At 46.9% G+C, this 21,492-nt stretch overlaps 1 protein-coding gene across 1 annotated transcript in view; it reads left to right on the forward strand.

Moving 5' to 3' along the window:
- The first annotated feature begins 516 nt into the window (after nucleotides 1-516).
- Nucleotides 517-21,492, forward strand: part of adcy2b (adenylate cyclase 2b (brain)) — a 796,633-nt gene continuing 775,657 nt past the window's right edge. Inside the window, exons 1-2 of the mRNA XM_070879907.1 lie at nucleotides 517-714; nucleotides 19,017-19,214. Of these exons, the coding sequence (XP_070736008.1) occupies nucleotides 517-714; nucleotides 19,017-19,214 (396 nt within the window). The remainder of the gene's footprint in view (nucleotides 715-19,016; nucleotides 19,215-21,492) is intronic.

A 21,492-nucleotide genomic window follows, 5' to 3' on the forward strand; every position in this document is an offset into this window, starting at 1 on the left:
TGCATTGCTTCAGAATTTGTTGATAAATTCTGAAAATACTGGAGGAAAAAGAGATAACTGTAATTCATGTTATAGGATTATATTTTAATTATTCTACTGGCTTAGAAAAACATTTCTCCAACGTCCATTAGGTACATTACAGCTTTTCATGCATGTAGTTGCACGTGATGCAGTAATGAGTTAACTAATTGTAGATGTCTTTTTTTCTTTCTAGACTGTGATTTTTTGCCGATAATTGAGGGATTGATTTTCATGAAGCCTTCCATCAACTGAAAGCCACTTGCTATTGATGTTTGACATCCATTACTAGAGGGGAAATAGTTGTTTAGGATGATGCGCTTCGATTGAGATGAGTGCACCCTCTGCTTTGCACACCAGTCTAGCTTGCAGTCTGCTTCTAGTTCATCACAGCTCAACATGTTGCTTCAGCAATACAGTTTAAGTGTGCTCCCTCAGCTGCACCTTGCTGACTGTGTACCAGTTAATTGAGAGTTGAAAGCATAATTGCTGATTTTTATGTGGCAAGACACAATGAGGAGGAGACGCTATTTGCTTAGTAGAACTGATGATGCTCCTGCCAAGCAAAAGTCAACCGACTGGCTGTATGAGTCGTATTACTGCATGAGCCAGCAGCATCCTCTGATTGTTTTCTTGCTTCTGATTGTGATGGGAGCCTGTTTGTCACTACTGGCTGTCTTCTTTGCTTCAGGGCTGGTAAGATCCTTTCTGTCTCATTACTATCTGAAATTATTTGTAAAATAGTTCAATTTCCATTATTTTGAGTTTTTTTAAAAATCAGCATGATTGTGTTCATATATTAAATATGTCTCTTTTTGCATTTAAACTGTATATTTTACACGATTTGCACACATTTTTGTCAGTGTTACTAAATTTCTATAATTGACAATGAGGATCATTGCATAAAATTATTCAGCAGTGAAAATTATAAACAGCTTGGAGTAAAATGTACTGTCAGAGTGTGGTGCCACTTAATAATTACCTGATTTGAAGCCAGTCAGAAAGCAGGCAGAGCAGCGTGAGTGCGCGCAACATCCCAGCAAATAAACAAAGAGTTCCAAGTTCTTACAACTGTTGTATTATATAGAAAGGCAAAGCAAAATGCCATCACACAATGGCAAATAAAACAAAAAAAAATCTATACTTTTATAAAACAGTATCCAATTATAAAACTGACTGAAAGCATCAATGTGCACCTTTGGAGTGTCAGTGCTTGTGAGAACTATGTAAAAGAACTGCTTAGCCCATGTCCTTGGGTCTGGTTATATATTTCCTGCTCACATTGACACCCTAAGGCTGTTTCGAGCTTCAGTTTTGTTAATCATAGAAATGCCATAATGTGATCATTTTAAAAATCTGAATGTTTGAAAATATTATCACAATCTTGAAGAGCAACAAAAATGTTAATGTGTACAACCAATTATCAGTTTCACAAGGACATTTAGAATAAATAATCAGTTTTCGAAGTATATTACAACTAAACCTTTGCGAACTGAATTTCCTCCTCATTATTACTTGTGCTAAAATATTAATTACAATAATCTCTGAAAAATTCCCTGTTGAATCTTGCTCCAAATATTAGGCAGAATTTTGTTTATTTTAATTATGCTAGAAACAATTGTGCCCTGATGTGTGCAGACCTAATAATATTTCTGACTACTAGCGACGCTGCAGATTTGCATTAACCTCTAGTGGAGGGGGAAGGGACTGTATAATGCATGAAAGTTTTCTATGCCAAGTGACACTGATGCTATCCTGCTGAAAATGTGTCCTTGCAAAACAGAGACAGACCGCAGTTTAGACAACAGATACAAGAGTGTAGTTGTGCTATATCATTGCATAATATTTTTAAAAATACACAAAAGATATGAGTTCCTGATGCAACAGGAGTCTTTAAAAAAATAGGGGGGAAATTGTGTAGTGCCCCATTTGGGGCAGTAATGGCTGTGAGGCGGGATTTGCTGTGTCAGATGCAGAAGTCCCGCTCCGCTCGCGATATTGGGATTACCGCATGCGAGAGCAAGTGGAGCACAAAATAGTTTGTGGGGCGCGAGCGGGGCGGAAGCAAAAGGAAAGGGGTGCAGTGCTACATGCTGGGACGTGTAGCGCTGCCACATAGAAAGGGCCCTCCCCATCGTCTAAGGGGAGGGCCAAGCTGCAGGCTCTGCGAGATCCTTCCTGGACCACTGAGGAGCGGAGTGCTGTGGCACCAGCCTGGCCCTCAAGCGGAGTGCTGGACTGCCAGATCGTGGCAGATCCTGTGGTCCACCATGCTACGGGCCGCAACCGGTAAGTCGGTTGATTTTTTTTTCCCCCGAGCGTTACCTCCCCTTTAACTACCGCCCCGTGAGTGGCCTACAGGCCAGTTCACACCCCCTGAAGCTGTCGCTGGCATCGCCCGGCCCAGTTTCAGGAGATGCTCCCGAATTTCGCTCCGGGGTGAAAACAGGTCTCGACGCACGGTGATGATGTCATCATCGCCAGCAGAGCAGGACGCTACTTGTTACCGCCTGTGGTGTCCTTACACCTTACTATAGAATCACACAAGGCATGCACTGCAGACAAAGTCACTATGTGACCTGAACCTTTATTCCCAGGACCAAGAAGTGCTGACCCTGCGTGGGACCTCCCTTTATATACCTGAATGACCAGGTGAGGAGTGTCTCCCACAAGTTCACCCGCTGTGGTCAAGGTGTGCATTACTCAGGTGTATACAGTGTACAGTGTTGTTACATAAGGGTTACAGTTATGTGAAGGTTACAAACATGACATCACCTCCCCCCAACGTCTTTGGGTCAAAGGTTGAGTCTTTCAGGCAGTCGACTCTCTCTCGTGGAGCGCCGCAGTTGGGACTCTGGTGGTTGGGCCTTGGCATGCGTCTCTGTTGCCTGAGGTGATTCCAGCCTGTCCAGGCTGGCCGCAGGGACTGTGCATGCTGGTGAGTGTCCTTGTTGCTCATTCACTGGCAGTGGTGTAAGTGATATCTCATGATCTTCCTCAGGTTTCTCAGTGTCCATGCTGAACCTTTTCTTTACTTGGTCCAGATGTTTGCGGCATTTCTGCCCATTGTTAAGTCTGACCACTATGACCCTATTCCCCTCTTTTCCAATTACAGTACCCTCAAGCCATTTGGGTCCCAAAGCATGATTGAGTTGCGATCATGGCACTCGATTTGGAACTGCCGCTTGCCCTCAACAATGCCTGACAGGGCTGGATGAATGAGGGACAGCCGCGTTTTAAGTGTGCATTTCATGAGTAGTTCCGCGGGCGGGACTCCCGTGTGCGAATGCAGCCGGGACCTATAGGCCAGCAGGAGGCTCGATAGGTGATACTGAAGGGGGAGTCCTTGAATCGGGAACATGCCCTGTTTTATGATTTGAACCGCACGTTCTGCCTGGCCATTGGAAGCCTGCTTGAACGGTGCTGTCCTGACGTGTTTGATACCATTACCCAACATAAACTCCTGGAATTCATAGCTAGTGAGACACGGACCGTTGTCGCTAACCAGGATGTCCGGCAAGCCGTGGGTCGCAAAGACCGTACGCAGACTCTCCACGGTGGTGGATGTCGTGCACGAATTCAATATGATGCACTCAATCCATTTCGGGTATGCATCGGCAACAATCAGGAACATTTTTCCCATGAACAGGCCCGCGTAGTCTACGTGAATACGTGACCATGGCCTGGTGAGCCAGGGCTACGGGCTGAGTGGGGACTCCCTGGGGGCATTTCCCAGCTGAGCACACATCATGTACCTGCAAATGCAGTGTTCTAGGTCTGAGTCAATTCCCAGCCACCATACATGTGACCAGGCAATGGCCTTCATTAGCACAATGCCTGGGTGCTCGCTGTGGAGTTCCCTGATGAATGCTTCCCTTCCTTTCTGGGGCATGGCTACCCGGCTGCCCCATAGCAAGCAGTCGGCTTGGATGGAGAGCTCATCCATCCGTCTGTGAAACGGCCTGACCTCCTCGGGGCACGCTCCGTGTGCGGGCGCCCAATCCCCGGTCAGGACACATTTCTTTATCAGTGATAGGAGGGGATCTCTGTTGGTCCAGATTTTGATTTGGCGGGCTGTGATGGGTGAGCCTGCGGTGTCGAAAGCCTCAACGGCCATGACCATCTCTGTGCTTTGCTCCGACGCCTCCTCAGTGGTCGCCAATGGGAGCCTGCTGAGCGCGTCAGCGCAATTTTCGGTGCCTGGCCGGTGCCGTATGGTGTAGTCATACGCAGCCAGCGTGAGGGTTCACCGCTGTATGCCAGCTGACGCATTAGCATTGACAGCCTTGCTGTCAGACAACAGGGATGTTAACAGTTTGTGGTCCGTTTCTAACTCGAACCTTCTGCCAAAAAGGTAATGGTGCATCTTTTTCACCCCGGAGACACATGCAAGTGCTTCATTTTCAACCATCCCATATCCCCGTTCTGCCTGGGAGTGCGACCTGGAGGCATAAGCCATAGTTGGAGTTGGCCCTCATCATTACTTTGATGCAACACGCACCCAACCCCATAGGATGATGCATCACACGTTAAAACCAGTTTCTTACAGGGGTTGTACAAGGTCAACAGCTTGTTAGAACAAAGCAGATTCCACACCCAATTGAAAGCCCATTCTTGACAGTCCCCCCAAAACCATTCGCAACCCTTACGCAGGAGCACGTGCAGCGGCTCCAACAATGTGCTTAAGTTCGGCAGAAAGTTCCCAAAGTAGTTCAATAGTTCCTGAAATGATGTGTTGCCAGGCCTGGGCGCACGACGGATCGCCTCCGTTTTGGATTCGGTCGGCCGGATCCCGTCTGCGGCAACCCTCCTGCCCAAAAACGCGACCTCTGGGGCCAAAAACACACACTTGGATTTCTTTTGTCGCAAGCCTACCCGGTCCAGTCGGCGTAGCACCTCCTCCAGGTTGTGGAGGTGTTTCTCGGTGTCCCGACCCGTGATTAGGATGTCATCTTGGAATACGATTGTTCCAGGGATGGATTTAAGCAAGCTTTCCATGTTCCTCTGGAAGATAACGGCTGCTGAACGAATGCCAAACGGACACCTGTTGTAAACGGATAGCCCCTTGTGCGTGGTGATGGTGGTCAGAAGCTTGGATTCTTCAGCCAGTTCCTGGGTCATGTAGGCTGAAGTGAGGTCCAACTTGGTGAACAGCTTGCCATCTGCCAGCGTGGCAAAAAGATCCTCCGCTCTCGGAAGCGGGTATTGGTCTTGTAGTGACACTCGGTTGATGGTGGCCTTGTAGTCGCCACAAATCCTGACCGAGCCATCCGCTTTGAGGACAGGAACGATGGGGCTTGCCCAGTCACTGAATTCAACAGGCGAAATTATGCCCTCTCTTAGCAGCCTGTCCAACTCACTCTCAATTCTCTCACGCATCACATATGGCACGGCTCTGGCTTTGTGGTGCACTGGTCTGGAGTCCGGGGTGATGCGTATCAATAATTGGTGCTCTTAAAAGTCCCGACACCTGGTTGAAAAAGTGGCTCGAATTTCTGTAGGACCTGTGAGCATGAACTTCGCTCCACAGATGAAATAGCGTGCACATCCTCCCATTTCCAGTTCATCTCGGCTAACCAGCTCCTCTCCAAGAGCGCGGGACCATTCCCCGGGACAATCCAGAGTGGCAGCCGGTTCTCCGAAGCATTGTGCGTGACCACCAAGTTTGCACTGCCTAGTATTGGGATGATCTCTTTGGTGTACATCCGTAACAGGGTGTAAGTGCGTTCCAGTTTGGGCCTGTTAGCTTTGAGTGGCCATAGTTTTTCAAATTGTTGGGCACTCATAAGTGACTGGCTGGCTCCTGTGTCCAGCTCCATGTGTACCGGGATGCCATTTAATAGAACTTCCATCATCATAGGTGGCGTTTTGGTATACGAGCTGTGGACGTCTGCCACATGAACCTAGACTTCAGCATCCATAGCTTTGCCCCAAGCATCACCCTGCCTTGCAGACCCCTCATCTGGTTCCTCTGCCTCGTAAACTAGCCTCGCTATGGGCTTTCTGCACATTCTGGCCAGATGTCCACTGAAGTTACAGTTTCTGCAGATAAATTGCTGAAACCTACAGGTTCTCGCAGCATGTCTGCCACCGCACCTCTAGCATGAGCTGAAATTGTTGTGAACAAAGGAACTGTTAACAGGCATTCCTCTCTGATTGTCTCTTTGATTACTCCTGAGCACTCTGTTGCTGAGTGTCAATGGTCCCATCCCGGGACGCATTGTCCCTTGTGATGGCGTGAATTGCCGATCCCCCTGCCATTGTCTCTGTTGCTGGCCCACCCTAGAGCTTGTTGCTGCCTGGGCGGTGTCGAATCTCATTTACAATGTTAACTCCCTGGTCCATCGGCACGTTGGAACCAGGACTGCGTGTATAAATTATGCTGGTCTCCTCTTCCCCTGCCATGAAGGTCTGAGCTATCAACGTTGCCCTTTCCAAAGTCAAGTCCTTGGTCTCAATGAGCTTCCTGAAAATCCCGGCATGACCAATGCCCTCAATGAAGAAATCCCTTAACTTCTCCCCCCTGCAGGCGTCCGTGAATTTACAGAGGCAGGCCAAACGCCGAAGATCCGCAATGAAGTCCGATATGCTTTGTCCCTCCCGACGCCGGTGTGTGGAGAACCGGTGCCGGGCCATGTGTATACTGCTCACTGATCAGACTATTGAGTGCTTCAAAAGACTTGTGTGCCGGCTTCTCGGGTGTGAGCAGGTCTTTCATCAGCGCATACATCTTGGATCCACAACTGGTCAGTAGATGCGCCCTCCATTTGCCAGCTGCTTCCTCTCCCAGCCAGTCCTTCGTGAAAAAGCTCTGCTGGAGCCTCTCAACGAAATCGTCCCAGTCCTCACCAATACAGTACCGTTCCTCTGTGCTACCGGTGGCCATCCTCGTGAGTCATTGATTCCCGTTTCTCGTCGCCAAATGTGGTGTCCTTACACCTTACTAGAGAATCACACGAGGCATGTACTGCAGACAAGGTCACTACGTGACCTGAACCTTTATTCCTAGGACCAAGAAGTGCTGACCCTGCGTGGGACCTCCCTTTATATACCTGGATGACCAGGTGAGGAATGTCTCCCACAAGTTCACCCCCTGTGGTCAAGGTGTGCATTACTCAGGTGTATACAGTGTACAGTGTTGTTACATAAGGGTTAAAGTTATGTGAAGGTTACAAACATGACACCACCACCGCTAAACTCCCATGTAATTTAGTGGGAGTCATTAGCAGTGCTGTGCCCGGGTGAAAAGTTGTTTGTGACCCGTTACTGGGGGCGCGAATGGGAGGCGCAAACGACCCGAATTTCTCCCCCAAAGTCTTTTTTTACCTAAAAGGAATATTCAGGAAACTTGTAAATTGACAATTAAATATCTCCAGATTTACAAATATTACAGTGTTGCATTATTGAAGGTCCATGGCCAGAAAGTAAAGATGCAGTTGTGTCTTTGAAGCAACCATTCATGTGCAAACTTGATCATGCATCTTTTTTTTCTGTTGCCACTGATAAAAAAAGAATGGAAGTTGCATTTACATACTCCTCTTCACATTCTGAGAACGTCTCAAAGCTCTTCACAGGCAATTAACTGCTTTTAGAAGTGCAGCCTCTGCTGTTATGTATGCAATGTCCTCTGTACTCTGAAATGTACTCAAGAGATCTCCTTCTTAAATATACAGGAAGCAAATCTCAAAGCTCCAAGGATCAAGAAGTGGTTTTGCTATATGAACCAAACAAAAGATTATTGAGTCTGAGCAACTGCAAGAAATTTTCAGGGCTCTCAGGAACCAACACTGGAGTCATAACAGTCATAACACAAGAAATAGAATAGTACAACCTTCACAACGAGACTGGCCTCAGACCAAGGCTGAGAAATACGATGATAGTTAAGATTTATGAAATGTGCCAAAGTTTCCCTAATTTGGGTGTATACACAGATTGCCGGCTCCGTGCTGGTGGTGGGGAGGGGTGGGGAATGGGGTGTGGGGGGTGGGGGGGAGGGGTTGGGGGAGGCATGGCGGGGGTGGGGGGGGTGTGGGAGGCGAGAGGGAGGAGGTGGGGAGTACAGTGCAGCCTGTGTCACAGCAGTGAATGACAGACCACAACTTCAGGATTTCCGCATGCATCTGAACCTACGCCAAATCCTGAAGTTTTGGTCAGTTTCAAAGGTGGAATGACGGCGAAAGCTGCCAGTTCGCCGTCATCCCAATCGTAAATTCCAGGCAGTATATGCAGTCAGGTTTATACGGACTATGTATTCTTGCTTACTGCAAAACTTAGTGCACTCCTTTGCATACAGAGTCATGTATGTGATGTAATGCAAATGATGATTTGAAATCAGACTGTTAATCATTCTGCAAATCCTACCAGTACTTTACTGTATTATCTAATGTAAAGATGCAAAAAGAACAAAGAGAAATAAAAAATATGAAATAGTAAAAGGCAACTAAGTACAAAGAAAATAAAAGACAGAAAAAGGTGAAATTATAAATAAAAGAGAATAAATACAAATGAGTGTAAGAAACAAAAAGTAAACAAGAAACAGAGACACAGGGGGTGAAATTGCGTTTCGCCTCTTTTGGAGTCCGTAACCTTTGCTAGGCGGGACTTCCTGCCCCTGGCGCAGAGGTCCCGCCCCGCGACCTAAAATCGGGTTACTGTCCCCAAGAGGAAGTGGAGCGCCCGACATTGCGCTCCACTTCCTCTTGGGGACAGTAACCCGATTTGGTCTGGGGCATTAAGGACGTGAAGGTCGGAGCACACGAGCATGGGGCTCTCCCCTTCCGTTAAAGGGGAGGGCATGCTGCGAGCTCTGCATGAGTTTGAGTGGCCTCCACTCAGCAACCGGGGATGCGGGGCTGCCAAGGCTGCAGCCCTGCACCAAAGCGGTGTGCTGAGGTGCACCTTCGCGGCATGGACCCCGCAAGAAAACTCACAGAGACCGGAGGACATAACAAAATTGCGGCACGCACCTCCGTTTTAAGTTTCGCCCCGTGAGCGAAGTGTGGCCTGGTTCGTGACCCACGAGGTTGGCGCTGACATCGTCCACGGCAGCTTCATGGAGCGCTGCCCAATTTCCACCGCAGGGCAAAAAAGCACCGGCACGAGTGAAAACTAGTCGCTGTTTACGGCGATGACGTCATTGGCAGACGCAGCGGCCCGCATCGCTACTGGCAAGAGCCGGGCACTACCGGTTTGGCGACTCTGCTAACTTCCGCGCAATTTCGCGGGAGCTAGTAGCACCACACTCCACCCCCCCCCCCCCCCCCCCGCCGGGCAAAAGCACATTGGCACCTCATTAGCGGCCCCCGGAGCTGCTAACAGGAGGCACACAGCAGGCCAATTTCTCCCCCCAAAAAGTCCTAAATGGAGAATAAAACTATACAACCCTAATCCTAACCCTAAACTCAAAAAGAATTAGAACATAGAAACATACAGCGCAGAAGGAGGGCATTTCGGCCCATTGTGTCCGGGTCGGTCGACAAAGAGCTGCACGGCCCTCGGTCAGCAGCCCTGAAGGTTACATATAAACCTATGAACAATGAACAATGGCAGAAAGAAATGGCATCCGGCCCAACCAATCCACCCCACACAACTGCAATACTCAATGTATCACAACATTTTGCACTCCAGCCCACCCAGAGCTATATGATCTCCTGGGAGAGGCAAACAACCTGATAAAAACCCAGGCCAATCGGGGGAAAAAAATCTGGGAAAATTTCTCTTCGACCCATCCAGACAATCAAAACTAGTCCAGCAGATCATTCTGGCCGTCTTAGATTCCCTGAAGTACTTACCATTGTATCTGCGCCAGCCAACAAGAGGTTATCCAGTCTAATCCCACTTACGAGCTCTAGATCCGTAACCTTGCAGGTTACGGCACGTCAAGTGCCCATTCAAGCACATTTTAAATGTGCTAAGGGTTTCTGCCTTCCACAACCCTCTGCGTGTAGAAGCTTCCCCTCAAATCCCCTCTAAATCTTCCACCAACCTATGCCCCTTTGTAATTGACCCTTCCACCAAGCAAAATAGGTCCTTGCTATCCACTATATCCAGGCCCCTCAAAATTTTATACACCTCAATTAGGTCTCCTCTCAGCCTCTTCTGTTCCAAAGAAAACAAACCCAACCTATCCAATCTATCCTCATAGCTAAGATTCTCCATTCCAGGCAGCATCCTCGTAAGTCTCCTCTGCACCTTCTCTCGTGCAATCACATCCTTCCTGTAATATAGCGACCAGAACTGCACGCAGTATTCCAGTAGTGGCCTAACCAGTGTATTACACAATTTAAGCATAACCTCCTTGCTCTTGTATTCTATGCCTCAGCTAATAAAGGCAAGCATTCCATATGCCTTCTTAACCACCTTATCCACCTGGCCAGCTACTTGCAGGGATCTATGGATAAGCACCCCAAGGTCCCTTTGTTCATCTGCACTTCTAAGTGGCCTACCATTTAATGTATATACCCTTTCCTTATTAGCCCTCCCCATGTGCATTACCCCACACTTCTCCGAATTAAATTCCATTAGCCACTTTTCTGGCCACCTGACCAGCAGATTGATATCCTCCTGCAGTCCATAACTTTCCTCTTCAGTATCAACCACACAGCAAATTTTAGTGTCATCTGCAAACTTCTTAATCATACCCCCATAATCAAATCTAGATCATTGATGTACACCACAAAAAGCAAGGGTCCCAGTACTGAGCCCTGCGGAACCCCACTGGAAACATCCTTCCAGTCACAAAAACATCCATCAACCATTACCCATTGCTTCCTACCTCTCAGCCAATTTTGGATCCAACTTGCCACTTTGTCCTAGATCCCATGGGCTTTTACCTTCGTGACCAGTCTGCCACGTGGGACCTTATCAAAAGCTTTGCTAAAGTCCATATACACTACATCATACGCACTACCCTCATCGACCCTCCTGGTTGCCTCCTCGAAAAATTCAATAAACTTAGTCAAACACGATCTCCCCTTAACAAATCCATGCTCACTGTCCCTGGTTAATCCTTGCCTTTCTAAATGTAAATTTATCCTGTCCTTCAGGATTGTTTCCAATGATTTTCCCACCACTGAGGTTAGGCTGACAGGCCTGTAATTACTTGGCCTATCCCTTTCTCCCTTCTTAAACAAGGATACCACATTAGCAGTCCTCCAGTCCTCCGGCACCATGCCTGAATCCAAAGAGGACTGGAAAATGATGGTCAAGGCCTCTGTTATTTCCTCTTTTGCTTCGCTCAACAGCCTGGGATACATTTCATCTGGCCTGGGGACTTATCCATTTTCAAAGCCGCTAAAGTATTTAATACCTCTTCTCTCACTATGTTTATTTCATCCAGAATTTCACAGTCCTCCTCGATGGCAGTATCTGCATTGCCTCTTTCCTTTGTGAAAACAGATGCAAAACATTCATGAAGAACCATACGAACATTTTCCGCCTCCACACACAGATTACCCTCATGGTCTCTAATAGGCCGTACCCTTTCTTTAGTTATCCTCTTACTCTTAATGTATTTATAGAACATCGTTGGGTTTTCCTTGATTTTACTTGCGAAGAATTTTTCATGCTCTCTCTTACCGTTCCTAATATCCTTTTTAATTTTACCTCTAAACTTTCTATATTCCTCCAGAGAGTCTATAGTATTTAGCTGTCGGTATATGACATAAGCTTCCCTTTTTTTCTTTATCCTCCTCTATAAGTCCCTAGACATCCAGGGGGCTCTAGAATTGTTATTCCACCCTTTTTCTTTAAGGGCACATGTTTGGCCTGAGCCCTCCGGATCTCCTCCTTAAATGCCTCCCACTGTTTCGACACTGATTTACCTTCAAGTAGCTGTTTCCAGCCCACTGTGGTCAAATCACTTCTCAACGGAGCAAAGTTAGCTTTTCTCCAATTTGGGACTTTTGTTCCTGGCCTATCCTTGTCCTTATCCATAACTACCTTAAATCTGACTGAATTATGGTCACTGGCATCCAAGTGCTCTCCCACTGATACCCCTTCCACCTGCCCAGCTTCATTCCCCAAAACTAAATCCAGAACCGCTCCCTCCCGTGTTCGGCTTGTTACATACTGACTAAAAAAGTTCTCTTGAATGCATTTTAAGAATTCCCCATCCTCTATACACTTCTCGCTATATTTATCCCAATCAATATTAGGATAGTTGAAATCCCTTACTATCACTGCCCTATGGTTTTTAGACTTCACAGAAATGTGCCTATATATTTGCTCTTCTATCTCCCTACCAATGTTTGGTGGTCTATAATACACACCCAGCAGTGTGATCACCACTTTTTTATTTTTCGGTTCGACCCATATGGCCTCATTGGATGATCCCTCTAACATATTATCTCTCCTCACAGCTGTAATAGCTTCTTTAATCAATACCGCAACCCCACCCCCCCCACCACCCACACACACACTTTTTTACCCCCCTCTCTGTCCTGTCTAAAAATCCTGTAACCAAGAATATTGAGCTAGCAAATCTGCCCCTCCTTCAGCCGTGTCTCTGTAATGGCTGTAATGTCATATGTTGGCTCAGATAGCTGCACCATTACACGCTGGTGATTCCTTAACATCAAAGGGTATAATCACACTTAACTTCAATCAACTTAAACTTTAACTGTCACCAAGGTGATGCCCACCATTGATGTATGACCTGCACACCCAGCAGTGTGTCACAGAACACAGTTCAAACTGTCACAGGACAGAGAGTGGAGAGCACCAGTTCCAACTGTCACAAGACGGGAGAGTGGAGAGCACCACTTCCAACTGTCACAGGAGCATCCAATCGTGCCCCGGTAACTGCCCCCAAAGGAAGTGGAGTGTGGGAAATTGCACTCCGCTTCCATTGAGGGGTGGTAAGGCCAATTCTGCGCTGGGAGCAGGACTTCTATGCTGGGGACTAAAATTTCCTGCCCCAGAAGGTTACCGCCCCCAAGATGGGAGCCTGTGCGGGGAGGCAGAGGGAATATGAGGGGAGACGGGGGCGGGGGATGGAGTGGAGGGTGGTGGAGGTGGGGGGGTAGAGAAACCCAGGGCGGGGGACGGGAGAGGCCACATTGCAGCGAGGGTCTGGGGGGGGCGAAGTGTGTTGGAGGGGTGGGCCTGGGGGCTCTGTGCCTCGGTGCGGGGGGTGTTTGGAGTGGGGTGGACGGGTTGACTGCGCGGGTGGCGGTTGGTGGATGTGGTGTGGTTGGCGTCGCGGGGGCGTGGCTCCGGGGTGGCCGGGGCTGGGGGCTCGACATCCGGGGGTGTTCGGCATTTGGGAAGGATTCTGACGGGACGGGGTTGGGTTGGGTGTGGGGGGAGTGTTCTCGGTGTTGGGTGGGTCCAGAGCCGGGGAGTGGCATGCTCTTGGGATGGGGGGTGGTTTTTTGGGGCTGGTATGGGGAGAGACTTCTTCACTCGGGGAGTTGTTGGCCTTTGGGGTTCCCTGCCACGGAGAGTTGTTGATGCCAGTTCATTGGATGTGTTCTGGAGGGAGTTGGATGTGGTCCATTCGGCTGTGGGAGTCGGGGGGGTGTGGAGGGAGCATGGTGGGGAGATGCTGGGGTGAGTGATCAGCCATGATCTTGTTGAATGGTGGTGCAGGCTCAAAGGGCCGAATGGCCTACTCCTGCACCTATTTTCTATGTTTCTATGTTTCTATGTGTCAGCCTTGTAAATAGCACCGACGTTCTTTCAGGCAAAGCGATCATTGATGAGCTCCTGATGTAAGGCTCTTGCAGCTATCATGCCACTATGGGCCCTTTCATGCGGTCTACAGGGGGGGCAGGGGCATGGTTTCAGCATCAGCCTGATTGTCTGGGCCCATGTCAGCGTCCACCTCCTCGTCCTCCTCTTCCTCTCTCTGGTAAGGTGGACTGTCAGGCTCATCAGGCAATTCTTGTCCCCTCCTGATACCCAAGTTGTGTAACATGGAGCAGACCACCACGAGTTGAGCTACCTGCTCAGGGTGGTATTGGAGCTCGCCTACTGAGTGGTCCAGGCATCTGAAGCGCTGCTTCAACACCCCAATGGTTTTCTCCACGATATTGCGAGTTGCTCTGTGGCTCTCGTTGTATCGCCTCTCAGCCTCGGTGTGTGGGTGTCACGCAGGGAGGTCATCAGCCAGGTGCCGAGGCCATATTCTTTGTCCCCAAGCATTCAGCATTGACCTTGTGGCGCATTGTTAATCAAGTCAGATACGCAGGATGTGCGCATCATGGTTGCTGCCCGGAAATTGAGCATTCATTGCCAGTATAATCTGCTGATGGTCAACAACCAGCTGGACATTCAGGGAGTGGAATCCCTTGCGGTTCCTGAAAATCACAGCATCCTGAAAAGGTGCCCGCATCGCAATGTGCGTACAGTCTATTGCTCCCTGCACCTTGGGGAAGTTTACAATTCTGGAGCAACTTAGAGCCCTCTCACTCTGTGCCTCCCTGGCCATAGGGAAGCTGATCAAGTCCCTCCTGTGTGCATACAGGGCTTCAGTGACCTGTCTAATGCAGCGATGTGTGACATGCTGAGAAAGTCCGCAAATGTCGCCAGCTGTGGCCTGAAAAGAACCCGAGGCATAGAACGACAGTGCCGCAGTGACTTTGACCTCGACGGACAGTGCAGTTCTGCTGGTTCTGGCAGGCTGCAGATCTGCCTTTATCAGCTGGCATACTTCAGTGATTATCTCTTTGTAGAAGCGCAGTCTCCGAAGGCAGGTGGTGTCGGGCAAGTCGAGGTAAGAATGCTTCTCCTTATACTTGCGGGGGGTGTAGCGTCCTGTCCTCCTGATCTCTCTGTCACTTTGTTCATTGTGCACATAATGCGATGTCAAGTCTGCTGCATGTATTTGGTCACCAAGAGAGGGTGAGAAAGGACAGGCCCCATTGCAGTAGCTCTCTGTTTCCCACCGATTGCACACATACAAGGAATGTCACGGCGAACACATCTCTTCAATTCCAATCGGTCACAGTGTGGTCAAGAGCTTTTTAGAGATGTTCACATCAACTCCAACAACCTGCAGAGTACATCCGAACTCCTCCGAGGTTGAAGCACAGCAGCCTTTTAAAGGATGTGACATGTGATCTGAAACATGGCGTCCATAACACTGTGATTCATCGCGGTTAGTTCCACTTTTTGTGGGCGGTTTTTTGAGCGAGCGATATTGTGGGCGAAATGTGTGCGAGGTGGTGAAATTGCCGATGGGTGATCTGCATGGCCGCTAGTTTGGGTAAATATGCTCTTTATGACAATAAACAGTCGGCGGGCATTAATATTGAATCTCGGCATTATTTCCATGCGGAAAGTAACGCTGGGCGATATTATGGGCGTTGAAGTCGCCCATCCTGCTGATTCCGCCCCAAAAAAGTGGGCGGGCGGTAATATTTTGTTTCAACGTTAAGCACATTGGGAAAGTAAGACTCAGCGATAATTTTCCTGAAAAATGCCTGCCAGATTCCATTTTATGCCTAAATGGGTGATATATGGGCGTTATACTTAATTTCAGCGGTTAAATGGGCGTTAATTGGACGTTAATCAGGCAAAAATAGTGGAGGTTCTAGCCCCCTAAATTCTGCCTGCAGGACCTCATCCCTCTTTTTAACTTGTCATTGGTCCTGATATGGCCCACAACCTCTAGCTGTTTACCCTCTCCCCTCCAGAATGCCCTGCGTCCGCTCTGTGACATCCTTGACCCTGGCACCAGGGAGGCACCACACCATCCTGGAGTCATGTCTATGGCTGCTGAAACGCCTGTCTGTTCCCCTAACTATTGAATCCCCTACCACTACAGCTCTCTTATTCTTTGTCCCTCCCCCCTGTGCAGCTAAGCCACCCGTGGTACCTTGGACTTGCTCTGGCTGTACTCCCTAGAGGCACCGTCGCTTCCACCGGTGCTCAGAAGAGAATATCGGTTGTAAAGCGAGATAGACTCAGTGGGGGGACTCCTGCACTACCTGCTTAGCGTTCTTCCTCCGTCTGATATTCACCACTTCCCCTCTACTTGCATGCTTTTAAAGAATTAAGGAACAATACAAAGGAGTAAAAAGGGTTGTCAAATGTTCTCTTTGTGCTGTGTGCAACTCAATACATAGAGGAATTATTTCCCCATAAGAATAAAACAGTGAAACACAGAACAGTAATCTTTAACTTGAGCTCAAGAACATGGATCATGAAAATACATTGGGGTTGCAATTGATCAAAGGCAAGTTCAGCCCATTTACCGTCGAAAAGATCACTAAGATCCTAACGGTACTTTGGGCGGAACTTTGGTCAAAAAAGGAGGAAAAAAGCACCCATGGCAAAAATGGGCATTACAAGTTGATTCTGGGAGGTTGAGGGCAGTAGGGGGGGATTCTGGGTGGCAAATGGAATCCTGGAGAAAGTTATGCCGAGGCTGGAGTCGCGCCCAGGGAGGGGGAACGCTCCAAACAAAATGTTCAAAAAATAAGAAACAATAAATTACAAAACCTCCAGAGGACCCTTTAAAACAAAATCGATGCAATAGATGTAAAAAAAAATCTCACCTTTTCTACCGTCCAGGCAAGACCTGCTCCCACGCAGCGGTCTTTTTTGCTGCAGGAGCGGAGGACAGCTCGGATTAATCTCAGGCAGGAGTGGGCGGGAGGACTTTTTCTGGCTTTACATGCCGGCGGACACTCCCTAGCGGTCCTTCCAAACCGCCGGCGTGTGGGCCTCACCAATTTCCCCCGGAGGGGAGAGTGCCGAAAAATCGGGGAAACCGCCGAGCCAGCGGTAGGACCATCAATTTCGGCCCCATCAAGTAGTCTGATTTCAAATTGTAGGATCTAACCGTTGATTGGTCTCATCCTTAATGTCCTTAATGTGTTGACATGAATGAAATACTTTAAATACTTTAAATTATACTTCCGTCAGGAGATATGTCTGGAGAGAGGTTTGAACCCTGCACCTTCGACTCAGAAACCGGTTTGCTACCAAAGGCTCACGCCTATTAATTTTTGGTTAGTATTTGATATTCATTTCCCCATTCTAAAAACATTAAGGGGCCGAAATTGCCCCTTCCTTTAAGGTCTGTTACCGTCGGAAATCAGCGGCCACGCAGCGGAGTGGAATGGCCGCCGATCTTTTGTGGAATGGCTGTCATTTTAAAAGTTGCCCTCCTTCAGTATCCCAGTGGTGACCCGCTCCCCCCACTACCGCTCCGCTGCTGCCAATCAGTCCTTTTTTAGGTCATCAGTGCGTGCATCGCCGATGTGCCCCTCCCCCCCCCCCAATGCGAAATTCCGTGCAGAAAATTTGCTCCCGATGCTCGGTGCCACTGACAACTTTTTTTGTCGGTGCACTATGCTTGCACTGCTTGCAAAATGGCGGTGCGGCTGCCATTAAAGGGCTACTGCCGCAGCCACCATCTTATTTTTTTTGTCAGCCGAATGCCAGGTCGGGCCAACAATGATGCCCCCGGGTTTGGCCGGGCCGCCAACAGGCAGCCTGGCATCGCGTCTTGGGTGTCAGGCCGTTGGCCCGGCCGAAACCCTCCATGGTGGCCCAGTGGGCCAACTTAAGGAATTGCAGAGCTCACAGCAGCGGCTCTCCCCTTTAAGTGAGGGGCGTGACGGTGTGACGCGCCAGCATGATGATGTCATCAGCGCTACACTGATGAGTGACAGCGGCGGACACTCTGGCCGCCCCCCCCACTTCCGCCCCTCTACTTACTGAACTTCCGCTGTCCACCGCACTTCTGCCCCCATAATGACTGACATCCGCGTCACTTGAAAAAAAAAGCCAAAGAACGGAATTTGACACAAGAGACCACCACATCTACTGAAAACAGCCGAAACATGGGAGGTGCGCCGCGTTTTCGGCGGGGGACAATTCCGGCCCCTAAGTATAGTGTAAAATGGCCCTCGCTACATGGCAGAGTGTTGCAACTTGGTGGCTTGTTATATAAGCACCCTCCTCTATGTACAAACAGCTGAATTAGCTAGGTTCTGGAGCTTCTATGTATGACTACTTGCATTGTTTTTTAAACTAAGATCTCTGTTGGTCATTTCGTGAAAATGGGAACAACTACTGGTGGCAGGGAATTCCAAACACCTGTACATGGACACAAAACAAACAAAAAATTATCCATGTCACTAAACATAAGCATATAAGGAAAACAGTTGTGAATGGTGACAGCCACAGCACACAAAAAGCACACAGGTGTTTAAGTCACAGTGGAAGCTTTTTCTAATCTCTTCTTTTCCCGTTGAAAACAACAGGCATGCAAATATGCATTCAGCCTGAAGTAAAATATATTTTTATTGCCCTCTTGTTCTGTCCTTGTCAATCAAGGGGAACACAGTTTGACACTTTTTGATAGCGGCATATTATAAAGGTTGCAGTCCATGAGGCACATCTTGTTTTGAAGGTACTATGTGTATAACCATGACAGGAAATTGAGGAGTGAATGCAGCCCCCAGTGAGCCAATATTGTTATTGCACATATATTGTGTAATTGACAACATAATGCAGAGGAAGTTCAGTGCTTAAGAGTTCTTTCAGAAATACCTAACAACCCCCACTGGGCATAGTACTAATTATAGCCATTTAATTAGATATTCCAATTCACATCATAATAAATGTAAATGTTAATTTTACTTCGAGTAAGTCAATAATGTCTGTTTCACAACATAGCAATAAATGACAAAAATAAATACAGAAAATGCTGGAAACACTCAACAGGTTAGGCTGTATCTATGGCGAGAGAAATGTTTCAGATTAATGAACTTTCATCAGCACCAAAGATTATTTTGTTACGGACATATTTGTAAGGCATTACTATAAATAAATAGAATCAATTGGAGGTTTAGACTACATTAAATTGTGTCAATTTAATTTACTATTTGAACTGGTGAATGATGATCAGCTCCTGCAAATTTCTGAAACTGACAAAAAAACTGTTTTATCAGATGACTTTGACATACAATTGAGATTGTTAGATGAATTAATCAGCCTGGAGATACTGTGCTAAGCCAGCTTTTCATTTATTTTCCCCCCAGGATATTGAAGACCATGTGGCCTTCCTAATAACTGTTCCAACAGCCTTGGCTCTATTCTTCACAATATTCGTTCTGGTCTGCGTGGAGTCAGTATTCAGAAAGCTACTGCATGTGTTTTCCCTTGTAGTTTGGGCATGTCTGGTTGCTATGGGTTACCTCTTCATGTGTTTTGGTGGGATCATTTCTCCTTGGGACCAGGTAAGAATGTACAAATGTAATATTTTACCTTCCAATTATGTTTTTTAATAAATATTATTGTTAACTGTACATATTGAACTGAGTAAGTGATATTGAAAGACAAAGATATTTGAGTGGTTTGATTGGCAGCTGCTGATTCCTGATTACACAGGTAACAACTTTGAAAAAAATGAAGTGATGTGAAATTTGAATAGTTGGGGTTGTGAGATTACTGGCTTGTGATTATTATCTTTTCTTACCTATCTTTTATTCATGATTGCCTTCTGTTCCTATCTGTATTTTTACCCATGTCATACAACTCTTTCAACTGAGAGGATGACCTACGCTTAGTCATTCTCGCATTCTCTACTCTGCTCAGATCAGTCATGATCGTATTGAATGGCAGAGCAGGCTTGAGGAGCCAAATGGCCTACTCCCGCTCCTATTTCTTATGTTCTTATCTGCCAATGCTGCTCCTAAACCAGTCCCAAGAAAGCTTACACAACCAGCCTAGTCATGATTTTTCTTCCTCCCTTCAACAGGGGTCTACTTGGCATCTCCATACAATGACATGTATGTGATTGGAATGCAGCAAAATAGAACATTGAACCTGTATTTCCCACCATTCCATGATACGCTGCATTGGTGCTCCAAAACACTGTGTCATTCATTATACATAGCCCTGCTTTTCAAAAAAGATATGGATTGATCTATATTATTCCAACCACCAAGATGAACTATGTTCTAATTTTAACATAGTTGTTGAGAGAATATTATACTCCAAAGAGTTTGCAAAATACTGTAATGGCCAATGAAAAAAATGCACTTAAAAAATTATAATTGAAGTGTTTTACCAGTCAACACTTGCTTTCAATTAAAATCTGTTGTTAAAATATTTCCATTTTTGAAGTTGTAGACCCAACAGAAATATTAAAACTGGCTTCATAATTGAGCACTTTCTGTCAAGGATTTATTAAATGATAGGAAACAGAGCTCTCCAATCAGTTTGATATATGATGTAAAATCACTGCAGGTCAACAGTAAACATCAGCAACTGGAGTTTTTAATCCATACCAACGGTGAATGCTGTTATATTAACCACTTATGTAGCCCGGAGAGGTGCGTGTGTGTGTGTGTGTGTGTGTGTTTGTTTTTGGGGGAGCTTTGGTAGGTCATTGAAAACAGTGATTTTGTACCCTGTATCACAATGGGATGTGTGGATATGATCTACACTGACAATTCAGTGCAGTACTGAAGGAGTACTGCATTGTGCCATGTTTTCCATCAGATGTTAAACTGAGGCCTCATATGCTTATTCTAGGTGGGTGTAAAAGATCTTATGGCGCTATTTGAAGAAGAGCAGTCAATTCATCTGGTATCCTGCTCAACAGATTATCTGGTCATTTCTTTCATTTTCTGTTTGTGGGATCTTGCTGTGTGAAAATTGGATGCAACTTTTGCATACAAAACAATAGTGGCTACATGTGAAAAGTAATTCATGAGATGTGAAGCACTTTGGGATAGGCTAAGGATATGAAAGACACCATGGGCCCAAGTTTCGGCTCGAGTTGCTCCTATTTTTTTGGAACAACTAGTTTAGTATGGAATATCTTAGAAATTGCAATTCTCGGCATTTAGTTTGCTCCAGTTCCAATTAGTTAGAATAGTTTTGTTTCAGTACAGTTTTTTTTTCAAAAGAGGGTGTTACTAGCCACTTACGCCTGTTTTGTAAGTTTAGGCAGTGAACAGTTACTCCAAACTAACTTAGAACGGAGTAAGTGTGGATTTTTGTATGCTCAGAAAAACCTTGCCTACACTTTATATCAAGAAAGATTGGATCAATTGGGCTTGTATTCACTGGAGTTCAGAAGAATGAGAGGGGACCTCATAGAAACGTTTAAAATTCTGACGGGTTTAGACAGGTTAGATGCAGAAAGAATGTTCCCAATGTTGGGGAAGTCCAGAACCAGGGGTCACAGTCTGAGGATAAGGGGTAAGCCATTTAGGACCGAGATGAGGAGAAACTTCTTCACCCAGAGAGTGGTGAACCTGTGGAATTCTCTACCACAGAAAGTAGTTGAGGCCAATTCACTAAATATATTCAAAAGGGAGTTAGATGAAGTCCTTACTACTCGGGGGATCAAGGGTTATGGCGAGAAAGCAGGAAGGGGGTACTGAAGTTTCATGTTCAGCCATGAACTCATTGAATGGCGGTGCAGGCTAGAAGGGCTGAATGGCCTGCTCCTGCACCTATTTTCTATGTTTCTATGTTTCTCTATGTTTATAAATTAGGCGCAGG

This window comes from Pristiophorus japonicus, chromosome 5 (genome assembly GCF_044704955.1).
Source record: "Pristiophorus japonicus isolate sPriJap1 chromosome 5, sPriJap1.hap1, whole genome shotgun sequence".
Taxonomy (NCBI): domain Eukaryota; kingdom Metazoa; phylum Chordata; class Chondrichthyes; family Pristiophoridae; genus Pristiophorus; species Pristiophorus japonicus.